The 12,923-nt window shown below is 43.1% G+C and overlaps 1 protein-coding gene across 1 annotated transcript in view; it reads right to left on the bottom strand.

Annotated features, from left to right (window-relative positions):
• Window positions 1–12,923, bottom strand: part of ATRNL1 (attractin like 1) — a 645,181-nt gene that overhangs the window by 364,861 nt on the left and 267,397 nt on the right. Inside the window, exon 22 of the mRNA XM_056850671.1 lies at window positions 28–122. Within this exon, the coding sequence (XP_056706649.1) occupies window positions 28–122 (95 nt within the window). The remainder of the gene's footprint in view (window positions 1–27; window positions 123–12,923) is intronic.

Here is a 12,923-nt window from a genome sequence, read left to right as displayed (position 1 = left end):
TAGAGACAATATATTATATTGGCTCACCTGTTCAGGATTTGCAATGAAGTTTATGGCGGTGTGATGGCGATCGTCCTCTTGTAATAAACTGAAGGTAAACTGATAGTCAATCAGCAAGCTATCTGTGGACAAAACATTTAGAAGTGAGCAGCTATTTATTTAGGACATTTTTAAGCTACATCTCCAGGGTCCTGCTTGAGGCAGCTTAAAAGTAAAAGCACATAATGAAATACATTCATTGTGTTAGATTCAGCATAGTTGGACTGTAGTATGTACTTTTAGTTGCGATCCATGAGGTCTTCATAAGATTACTGAGACTCTTTGCCTTGGTCTGCTGCTTCCTGCCTACTGAAGACACAGCAGGAAGGAAACACAGTTGGATTGTAACAGTACTGAGAATCAGAGTACAGCACTTTCCCATTTATGATGTCAAAAGAAGATCTAATAACTTTTATTTATTTATCTGATGGAGTTACATCTTATCTAAGATTCAAAAAGGACCAACACAGGGAACAAGAAGCTGCAATAAAAACTTAAAACAATAACCCAGCAAGTTAAAGCATGCACAGACAAAAAAGTAACTAAGCCTTCTAAATAGTTATTTCACCCTCCACAAAAAGCTCTCTGAAATAAAATGCTCTTATTTGGTTTTCAAAAGCAGGGAGCAAAAGTGCCCTTTCCTCACCCATTCCAGCAAGCCATTCCAAGGGACCAGCCCCACAACAGAAAATGCCCTGCTTCTAGCAGCTGTTGTACAAACTAACGTAAAGGAGGACATAGTAAGGAGGTCATCTGCTAAGGAACACAATTGGCACATGGAAGTATGAAAGGAAGTAGGATCCAATAGGTATGAGGAACCCAAGTCATGAAGGGCTTTAAAGAGAATAACCAGCATTTTGAATTGGGAAGCAAGTAGGTAACCTATGCAGCCACTGAAGCACTGTTGTGATATGCTCTAAACGGCCAGTTCCAGATAAGATCTCACAGCCACATAGAGTATCTTACAGTAGTCTAATCTGGAGGTGACTGCAGAATGGACCATTGTAGCAAGGTTAGCAGAATCCAAATAAGCCAGTTTACAAGAAGACGTAACTGACAGAAGGCACTCCTGGCAACAACACCAACTTGTGTCTCCATTATCGGGGCTGGGTCAAAGTGCACCCCAAAGCTCTTCATTTGGCCTACTAAAGAAAGCTTGATCCCCTTTATGTTGGTGGATCAACTTCAACCATGGTGTCCACCTTCTCTATCAGCATCAGTTCCATATAAGCATTCAGTTTCAGCTTGCTTGACCATGGCCCCAAGACAATTCCCCAGGACCATTACTGCAACTTCTGGAGAATAAAGATAAATAGATAAGTAGATAAAGTATAGAGAAATTTGGATGCCATAGAGGCAGATTCTTTTCATGGGAACTATCTATATCAGTAGGGTTGCCAACCCCCAGGTACTAGCTGGAGATCTCCTTCTATTACAAGTGATCGCCAGCCGATAGAGATCAGTTCACCTAGAGAAAATGGCTGCTTTGGCAAGTGGACTCTATGGCATTGAAGTCCCTCCCTTCCCCAAACCCTAACCTCCTCAGGCTCCACCCTAAAAATCTCCAGGTATTTCCTAAACCAGAGACACCTGTCTCTTTCAAGGCTTTGGGCCTGCTCCCAGGATTTTTTCCTTGCTGCCTCTAGCCATTGCATCCATATTGCAATGTTAGACACTGATGTATAGGGTTGCCAGGTCCCTCTTTGCCACCAGCAGGAGGTTTTTGGGGCAGAGCCTGAGGAGGGTGGGGTTTGAGGAGGGGAGGGACTTCAATGCCATAGAGTCCAATGGCCACCGTGGCCATTTTCTCCAGGTGAACTGATCTCTATTGGCTGGAGATCACTTGTAATAGCAGGAGATCTCCAGCTAGTACCTGGGGGTTGGCAACCCTACTGATGTAGATAGGTCCCATGAAAAGAATTTGCTGTTGGCCAGGAATGTCACCTCCCTACTCCATGGGAGGGCTTGGATTTCTTCTTTTCTTCAGGGTCCCAAGGTCTGCTTGGCTTCCTGCCTTGCTGGTTCTCCCTCCCCTCCTCCCACTTTGGTCTTTTATTCTCTTTCTTCCTGCCACACCTACTCCCTGTCTGTCTGGGCTGACACATGAGTAGCCTTTACTCCCAAGGAAGTACTCTACTTCTGAGGCAGCCTTTACTGCTGAGGAGGCTACTACTGGAGATCTTTGACCCTGCCTGCCCCAGAGCCATCAGTAGCTAATTTTACCCTGAGGCAAGGATATAAAATTGTGCCCCCAATACTTTCATAGTAGTTATTTGGGTTAAAAGGTAAATACATAAAATGGAAGAGTAATAATAACACAACATTTATTTTAGTCATGATACACTTCTGCACCCCTCAGCTTTGTGTGCCCGAGGCAAGTGCCTCACTTGCCTTGCTCTTATTACAGCTCTGGCATGCCCTTTAGGTGCCCAGTCATGCCTTGCCTCTTCCTCCTGCTGCCTTGTGCTCCCTCAGGGCAATCCCCGAGTTCTTCCACTGCATACCCTAAACCAGGATACCACAGAATTTGACCTGTTCTTTTCCAGCACTGATTTCTTAAGAAGAGGTATAATCACCGCTTCCTTTGAGTGAGAATGAAAACCCCCTGAAGTAATGGCATCTTAATAATCTCCCCCAGCCGAGGTATAATTTTCTATCATCAAAATGTATTAGCCATATAAGAGTAGAAGGAGGAGTCACAGATTCTCATTTTTTTTCCTTTCTGACATTAAATAGTTTAGCAGTCCCAAAGACAATGTCAAAGTATATATTATATTCTGCACAAAAAATTAGGGCATATTATCTTAATTTTCCTTAAACAGGATAATTAAATTTTACTTATATTTTATGCTCATACTTCTGAATGGTACCGTATATACTTGTGTATAGGCCAAGTTTTTCAGCCCAAAAAAGGGCTGAAAAATCCCAACTCAGCCTATACATGGGTCAATACGGTAGGTGGAGGGGGGGGGACTTGCCGCCACCTCCAGCGCGCCTTCCCCCGGGCCAGGAGTGGCCTGGGCAGCCTCCTGCGCGCTGGGGGGGCAGCGGACGCGGACACCTCCAGCGTGTTTTCCTCCGGGCCAGGAGCGGCCTGGGCTGCCTCCTGTGTGCCGGGGGGGCCGCCGCGGCTGCCTCCAGCACGCCTTCCCCCAGGCCAGGAGCGGCCTGGGCAGCTCCTGTGCGCCGGGGGGAGCCGCCGCTGCCACGGCCGCCTCCAGCGTACCTTCCCCCGGGCCAGGAGCGGCTTGGGCAGCCTCCTGCACGCCGGGGGCTTGGGCCCGCCTCCAGCACGCCTTCCCCCGGGCCAGGAGCGGCCTGGGCAGCCTCCTGCGCGCTGGGGGGGCCGCCGCGGACGCCTCCAGCGCGCCTTCCCCCAGGCCAGGAGCGGCCTGGGCAGCCTCCTGCGTACCGGGGGGCCCGCCGCCGCCGCGGCCACCTCCAGCGCGCCTTCCCCCGGGCCAGGAGTGGCCTGGGCAGCTCCTGCGCTAGGGGGGCCGCGGCCGCCGCCTCCAGCGCGCCTTCCCCCAGGCCAGGAGCGACCTGGGACTCGAATGTGGAAACACTAGATATTAAACTTGGTCAGTTTATTTAGAAGATTGCAGACAGATAGAGCAATGTTCCATGTTTCTGGCATCCTAATCTGGATTATGTCAATCTGCTTTCATGTTATATATTAAAATTATATACATCTCCTTGGATCAAGCAACAATGCAATTTGAAGAACAATAAGCAACAAATACTCAAGTTATTAGGATTCTTAATTAGAAACACACACATCTCACATTGACTTAATCATCCTTAAAAACCACAATTCAAAATGTCCTATTTTTACAGCCAGAGCAGCATGACATCACTTCCAGGCTTTCCCTAGAAGTGACATAATGCTCTCATCTCATAGTGCCCAACCATATCTCTGTCCCACCAGACTCCTGCAGGTTGCCGCTGTCTGGCAACCCTAGAGATTCCTCAGGTTTGCCAAAAAATAAGAGGAGTTACAGAAGTTACAGGTAGAGCTGCCAACCTCCAGCTGGTAGCTGAAGATCTCCCGCTATTACAGCTGATCTCCAGAAGACAGAGATCAGTTCACCTGGAGAAAATGGCTGCTTTGGAAGGTGGATTCTGTGGCATTATACCCCATTGAAGTCCCTCCCTTCCCCAAACCCCACCCTCCTCAAGCTCCACCTCCAAATTCTCCAGATATTTCCCAACCCGTAGCTGGAAACCCTAGTTACAGGGGAGGATAAAATTTCTCAAATCAAAGAATGCTGACAGAGATCTCACAAAAGCTACTGATATGACAGCTGGCACTATAGGATTGCCTGGCTGACTCAATAGAGCCTGGGCCTAGCAAACTCCTGCCTGGCTGCATAGGGTTGCCAGGTCCCTCTTCGCCACCAGCGGGAGATTTTGGGGGCGGAGCCTGAGGAGGGCAGGGTTTGGGGAGGAGAGGGACTTCAATGCCATAGTGTTCACTTGCCAAGGCGGCCATTTTTCTTCAGGTGATCTGATCTCTATCGGCTGGAGATCAGTTGAATTAGCAGGAGAGCTCCTGCTATTACCTGGCAGTTGGCAACCCTATGGCTGCATCTGAGAAGAAAGCAGCAAATAGAGTTGTGAGGTGGGCTGGGGGAAATGAAAAAGGGGGGCAGAGGGAGAGATAAAGCAGTTAAAAGAGAAGGAGTGACAAATTGGGAAGTGGAGGAGAAATAAAAAGCTGTTGAGAAGGAAGGAGTGAAAATCAGAGCAGGGAAGCAATCAAGAGAGAGAGGTAGGGTTGCCACCGGCGGGAGGTTTTTGGGTCGGAGCCTGAGGAAGATGAGGTTTGGGGAGGGGAGGGACTTCAATGCCATAGAGTACAATGGCCAAAGCGGCCATTTCCTCCAGGTGAACTGATCTCTGTCGGCTGGAGATCGGTTGTAATAGCAGGAGATCTCTAGCCACCACCTGGAGCCTGGTCACCCTAGAGAGAGGAGGCAATGCGAAGGGTGGGGTGCATCTTGATATATGAGCTCTATCCTGAATACGAAAGCCTTTATTGGCATTAAAAGGGAAATTGTACAGTGAAGTTTACAGTAAAATCATGGTATAAGGGCATGCAGATATCATACGATAAAATGAACTATAAAATCATTTTTATAAGAACATGCAAATCCCACTAAATTGGTTACTTGGTTATTCAATCCTGACTTAACCATTATATGGTGCAGAGTAACAATCGTGTTCCCTAATTACGAACTGAAAAAACCTTGCCACCGAGTCAATAATTATTGGCTCCTGTGTGGTCCATTTTCATTCCATAAACCTTTAATGGCATAGGCATTATGATAACTACCACAAACAGAAAACATACATCTTAAAATCAGTATGATAAGATCAAAACTGAGAAGCATAAGTATCAAAGATTTTAAGGTTTTGGATTTTCAACACTTCAACCAAAAACTTGGCTACATGCACAGTGATCTCTGGCGTTACATCATTCATTAAGAATTGGCATTTTATTTTATTAGGCAAGTGAAACTTGGCATGTAGCCTATTTCCTAACCATTTCTCACGTGGTGATACATATAAAGAGCAGTCAAGTAATATGTGATCAAGCGTATCCAGGGAGTTAGAGTCACATGGACAAATTCGATCCTGAATTGGAATTTGGTGAAACCTTCCGTACAAAATTCAAGATGGGAAGGCATTAACCCTGGCAAGAGAAAATGCTCTCCGAAGGGAAGGAGTATCCAAATTATAAAAATATTGGGGGATACTTTCAGTTTTAGTTGAGAGACCCAGCATTGCTGACAAACAGACAAAAGGTTGAATGGGATGTAACCACTGAAATTCCATATCCAAAAGACGTTGTTTGATAGTTTTAAAGATGTGGGCCTCAGAAAATGGGTCTAGATGGTCAAGAGAGACTCCAATTGATCTTATCTTGGTCAGAGTCACGTTGTCCCAGGAAGTGTTGTGGAGTTCCTTTAACAGTAAAGATAAAAGGGAGCCCTGCTCCGTTCTAAAATGTAATTTGATCCAGTAGCGAATAGTTGATAACCAAGCCTTGGTTTCACACAGACTTTGGCCAAGTTCAGAAGTGGTTGCAAAATGAGACACACAGCAAGGAAAACCCAAAATTTGTCTTAAAAAATTAGCTTGGAGCGCTTCTAGATCACAATTAAAGGCATTTATCCAAATAGGGATGCCGTACAGAATTTGGGGTAAAATTTTAGAGTTAAAAACCTTAGTTGCGGCAGGGACGTATTGGTTGCCCTTACAAAAAAAAAAAAAAAAAAAGGACTTCAGTTGGCTTAAAGATATTTTCCCAAGTTTGATGGTTCTAATTCTATGCACCACCCATCCAAGGTTATAATTAAAGGTCATACCCAGGTATCTGAAACTCTTGTTGGATTTTGGCCTTTCCAATACGCCAGCTAGAGGGCGACCACTTCTTTGAGAAAACAAGAACATTGGACTTTGAGTAATTTATTTTGAGAAGGTTCAGCTGCCAGTATTTCTCAAATGCTATTAAATAGTGCTTAAGTCCTATTTTAGAGTAGGATAAGATGACAGTGTCATCGGCGTATAATAGGATGGGAACTGGTTTACCACCTAATTTTGGAGGGTGTCCATTGACAGAGTTTAAGGAACTGGCCAAGTCTGACAAAAACAGGTTAAAAAGAAGGGGAGTGAGAATGCAACCTTGCTTCACACCTTTGTTCAATGAAATTTTATCGGTGAGGCCTCCACATGAAGAAAATCTAACTTGGCTCGTTGTAGAAGAGTGCAATTTCTTTAGAAGGAATAGGAGGCGCGAATCGATACCTAGTTTAGATAGTTTGGTCCAAAGAATGTCTCTACAGATTGAGTCAAATGCAGACTTTAAGTCAATGAATGCGACGTATAGTTTCTTGCTGCCCAATTTCATGTACTTTTTTGCAAGAGTGGCGAGTACTAAACAGTGATCCTGAGTTGATTTATTTTTGGAAAATCCCATTTGCTCAGGTCCGACAATGGAGTTATCTTTTACCCATCTTGAGAGACGTTGTTCCAAGTGCTTCACGTACATTTTGCCTAAGAAGGCTGATGGGTCACCCTTCTTATAAATGGGAATTATGATTGAGTTGAGCCAGGAGTTTGATAAGATACCGTATAAGTCAATGGATGTGAATAGTTTGGCAAGGAGTGGGGCCCACCAATCAGAAAACTCCTTAAACAGCTCAGCAGGCAGTCCATCCAGACCTGGAGCTTTACCAGATTTCAGGCTACTTATAAGTTCGGTAATTTCTTCAACATCAACAGCTGGCCATCTTGGATATGATGAGGGAATCGTTGCATCAGAATTAAGTTGTGTATTAGTGTGGGAATAGAATAGCTTAGTAAAGTGATCCACCCAAATTTGGGGAGGAATACTAGTTTCAGGAGAAAAATTATTGTTACTTGAGATAGCAATTGCTTTCCAGAAAGTCTTACTATCACGGGATTTAAGAGATGCGACAAGATGGGACCATCTTTGTCAAAAGTGGGTTTTCTTTTTATCTGCAACTAAGTTGGCATACAACTTTCTGTGTGTAAAATATTCTTCAAAGTTATCACCGGGAAGACTCATACTAGCTTTCCTAAACAGGAATCTAAGCTGTCTTTTGTGGGCTAAACATTCCTTGTCGAATCAGGAGGCCGTCTTATTAGAGTTGGACAGGCTCCTGTGTGGTCATAAGGTGGGACACCTTAGATTTGGTAGGTAACCATTCCCTATCAGCAAGTAACGGGTCTATGAGATTAGATCGGCCCCTATTGTAGTACGAACACTTAAGGAGGATATATGAAACTGTTTCTATGTTGCCCTCCCCACATGGGCAGACCCTATCCAGATATCGAACTTTATTATATCTTCCATATAGTAATGCAGATGGTAATACGTTTAATCTAGCGAGCATATAAACTCTTCGCTGTTGGGGTACAGTTAGGCACGTGAAATATTGCACCACAGATTGTTTATATGGCAAAGGCTCTGTCCCTTTAAGAGAGCTTAAAATGTTCTGTTGCAATTGGTCAGACATCAGAATCTTATCCTCTGATGTGGCTCTGAGGTGGAGGGCATGGCCCCGGGGGAAAGGTTGCCAGCTCTGGTCTCTGTCGCTTGGAGATCAGTTGTAATAGCAGGAGATCTCCAGCTACCAGCTGGAGGTTGGCAACCCTACTGGTGGGGTTGGCACTTCATCTACTGTAATGGAAATGTTTTGACCTGCACCATCTCTTCTGTATGCATAATGTTATGCCAGATTGGAGGCTGGAGCAAGACTTGAGGTAAGCATAAGATTCTGACTAACCTCACTCCTTCCACACCATGCCTTCACTCCTGTTTTCCATTTTATGCTAGCACAGTTGATGGTGTCATAGCACTTAACACTGAAATAATGTTTTGTCATCATAATGTGTTTGCTGTGCCGTCCTGTCATCATGGTGACTTTACTACATTGCCATTACTGAGAGCCATTGCCATAAGGAATCTAGTGGTAATCCCATCGTTCAACCAGCATAATTCAAGGATAAGAATGCACTGTACATGTACTTAATATTAGTAAAGCCATCCCTTAATATAAAAGTATATTGTTGCTAGGGTTGCCAACCACCAGGTACTAGCTGGATATCTGCTATTACAACTGATCTCCAACCAACAGAGATCAGTTCACCTGGAGAAAAATGCCTGCTCTATGGCATTGAAGTCCCTCCCCTCCCCAAACCCTGCCCTCCTGAGGCTCCATCCCAAAAACCTCCCACCGGTGGTGAAGAGGGACCTGGCAATCCTAATTGTTATTTTCTTTTACCATGTTATGTTTCCTTTAGCTATCCCATACCAGTGATGTCCACCATGTCTGCATTATTTTAATACTGCATATACTTTGCAAAACCAAATACAAAAGGAAAAGGGAATAGATGAGCAGGGATTTAAACTCAGAATTCCCACACTACTCATTAAACCACATTGGTTATTTCTTGCGGGGGGGAGGAGCTGAGCAGAATTCTCACCTTTCTGAGACTTTCTACCGTTTTGTCATTTTTTTCATCTCATTTCAACAGGGGGTAATTTTCTCAGGCATTTATGTCTCAAGGATATTTCACATATCTGGACAACAATATACCAGGCAAAATGCATTTGACTCATGGAAGAACTTCAGCCATTTGAAGAAGATATTTACAATGCTGAAAAGCATACAGCACTGGCAGGAATTTAAAAAATAGGATCAAATATTTAAAAGGAACAATGCAGCAGAGGATATTGCTTTGTAAAATAAACTGCAAAAAGCCTAAATCCACATAATAAGACAAATTTACCTTGGTTTATTGACACAAGGCTTATTGCATTATTAAGACACTTCCATCAGCTAATAAGCAGGTGCCCAATCTTTTATTTCTACTGCAAACATTTAATCAAAACAACCACAGCTTATATATCCATAACCTTCACATTCAAAACATAAGACTTCTCAAGAGCCTGTTTGTGAGTCTGCATAAGACAGAATCACAAAAACAAATTACTTTAATTAGAAAAGAAGTCTATATTGATTGCAACCAAATTAAAGTGAGACATCTAGCATTAGGAGAGCGAAAAGTCTAATGATTTCAAAGCAGCCAGATATTATGTTTCCATCAGCTCACTGACACCCATGTTACAACAGCAAAGGGGCTGTCCTTAACCTAGGTTGGTGAGAGGTACCACCTTGATGCCATTTCTTCATTTCACAGCATTTTCCAACCAACAAAAAGTCCAAAGTCAAGCACCATCATGCAACCGATACCAGGGGTCATAGCTAAAATTATGATAAGAAACTACCCAAAATCACTATGTAGAGAGAAAGATGTTTAGAAGCAAACCAGCACTTCAAGGCTGTGATACCAAGGGAAATGATAACAAGATTCAAACAAATCTATTCAGCTCCGGGTTGGAAAATACTTGAATATTTTGGGGGTGGAGCCTTGAGGAGGGCGGGGTTTGGGGAGGGGAGGGACTTCAATGCCATAGAGCACAATTGCCAAAGCAGCCATTTTCTCCAGGGTAGCTGATCTCTCTCAGCTGGAGATCAGTTGTAATAGCGAGAGATCTCCAGCTACTACCTAGAAGTTGGCAGCCCTAGATGGGACAGAGAGCAAGAACAGAGAATGAGTTAGAAGAAGCTAGCAGATAACAAGCCATTTTAAAAACAAGAGCTGCATTGGTCATCCACAATGATAATCATTCATTGGGAAATGCCAAACACGTGGGCTGCAATGAAATTATTCAGAATGCTTGGACTATATAGTTAGGCAGGTGGTTTGCTTATTATTATGGCTTGCTTACAATTGATAACTTTTATGCAGCTATTTTTGTAATTTCATTGTACTGTGTTTACTTTGTTAACTGCCTCAAGCAGGTCTCTGAAGAGAGAGTCATATACATTTTCCAAATAAGTAAAATAGTAAAACATTTTCAAGCGTACAAGGCCACAGATCTTAAAACATTAACATCTGAAAAGGAAGGTTTCTGGATTTCCAAACAACACTGGCAGCTCATTCCTGAGCACTGCAGCAGCTAGGGACGGTGTGGCCATGGTGGCATCTCCAAAGAGGTTTGGCCGCTGCAGTGGGGGGGGGAAGGGTTTTTTAAAAAGAAAAATTTAAAAAGGGGGGAAAGCCTCATTGAAGACAGTGATACTGCGCCAACAAAAGGCTGGCACAGCACCACTGTTGCTAAAGGGGACATTCCTGGGTTGAAGAGAACTTAGGAAGCTGCCTATCTACCACTCCACCCCCCGGGACACCCCAGGAATGCCTCCCGGGATGCCAGCGCGAGGACTTGTGCCGGCAGGATGCTGGCGGGAGGCCGAGCCAGTGTCCAAAGGCAGCTCTGAAGCAGTAGTCCAGGGTGGCCGGCATGCCAGGTTGCACGGTGCAAGTGGCACGGACACCAGTGTAGGGGTCATGGTGCCTCCTAAGCCCATTCGGCCCCCCAGCTCAGGAATGAGCTGTGAATCACCTAAATGGTTTCATGACTGTTCAGAGATCTATGACATGTAGGAGATTCTTAGGACCTGGGTCAATACTCAAAACATTTCCAAATCCAAATTTTATAATTCCAGACATTTAGAATAATTGGGAATAGTCAGAATCCCATGCAGAAATTTACAGAAATAGGCTGGGCTGCCTGGAAAATTGAAATGAATCATATACTCTAGACAGTCTCACACCAGGCTTTAGGAGATAATGCCCAGTTTTCTGGTATCTGTGGTACCTTTTATCTGTCTCTTGACCAATTTAAAGGGTTACATAAAGTATGTACTTTCATTATAACTAAGAAGGAGAATAGTTAAAGTATAAGCAATATACAGCTCCGTATCAGATACAGATATGCTGGCCTTTTATTGCTTTGCTGCTTGAAATATATACTTAGCAAAGCACTAGTAAGTTATACAAAGAAGGGAATTGTCTTCTCTTTCAGGTGCCTTTTGTCCCTTACATATATGTAATTCACCGCACGTTTTTCATTCAGAAAGTGTTAATTAGCTATAATGATTTTCTTATAGGACTAGCTGTTAAATGTCTCACATTCCACATAGATTTTGTTCTATGAGACAAATTTTAATGAAGAGCATGAGATGTTAAAGTGCATGTTCCATTTTCTGCTATTAAAATCTTTTAACGTCTAGATTGTTATCAATATTTAAAATAATTACTTTAATTAGTTTCAAACATATAAAAAAGCAACATTTATGAATAGGCTAATTTACATTGGTGAATTGTTAAGATTACTCTTTATGTTAGAAAGTTTTGCATTTTTTTTTTACAGCGGTGTACATTTCTATTTGCTTTCTGCGTGTAAAAGAAAGCCCCATGGCAGAACTGTACATTGACCGCATCTATATTTTAAAAAGCATTCTTTTGTCTTTTACTAGAGCCCTCCACCTAGTCAGTGGCATCACTTGGAAGTCCCTATACAATAACTCTAAAGCAGAACAGAAGTAATTTACACCCACTTTGCACTCATTAAGACCTACAGAAGGTCAAGAGCAGGCCGAGGCAAGCTGCTCCTTACAAATTATTTGAACTTTTTTTAAAAATGGCAGACACTACAGTGGTTATTGCTTTTTAAAACATTTAACACATACCCACATTTCAAAACAAAAGTGTTCTTTTGGATAAACAAGAGTGGTTAGAACCAGTTCTGCGTGTCAGTAATGAGTGCTGTAAAAAAATCAAGCACTCAAGGAAAAAAAACATTTAAATGAGATACAATTCAAAGCAACAGTTTAATTTCCCTATAGTTGCTTAATTTTTAAAGGAGCAATTCCCTTTCTGATGAGCACACATGGCTCTGGAAAAGGTTAGTGGGAAGTTTGTGCTTGTATCCAACAGGGAATAAACCCATTGTTCCAGTCAAATCTCTATAAAGTATGCCTTAACATTTCACCTCTTAAATGTTTTACCATAGGCCACCATAGGACTCAAAACACAGAGGGCAAACTTACATCTGCGGAGTGGTAAAGTTATTGCAGTAAGCCATTATTCTAAATGCCGACCTGCATAGGAAAGTCATACTTTTTACTTTTAAAAAGTGATGTAATATTATGTGGCTCTAGTGTAACTTAGAACCATTCGGTGGGATGTTCTGAACTACTGATGTTTTTTTTATATAATTCATTTAGCCCCCTAAAAGCAGGGCTGTTTCGGCTCCTACAAGGTGAATATTGTAAAAGCATCTGTACTTTGGCAAGAATGGAATTGGCAGCAAGGGACTGATTATCATTTTATTTTACTTTTATTTAGTTCATTTATACTTCACTTTTCTTTCCCATGAGGGCCCAAAGCAGCTTACATTGTTCTCCTCTCCACCATTTTCTCTTCACAATAATTCTGTAGGGCAG

The sequence above is a fragment of the Euleptes europaea genome, chromosome 5 (genome assembly GCF_029931775.1).
Source record: "Euleptes europaea isolate rEulEur1 chromosome 5, rEulEur1.hap1, whole genome shotgun sequence".
Taxonomy (NCBI): Eukaryota; Metazoa; Chordata; class Lepidosauria; order Squamata; family Sphaerodactylidae; genus Euleptes; species Euleptes europaea.
This window is presented reverse-complemented; position numbering and strand designations above follow the sequence as displayed.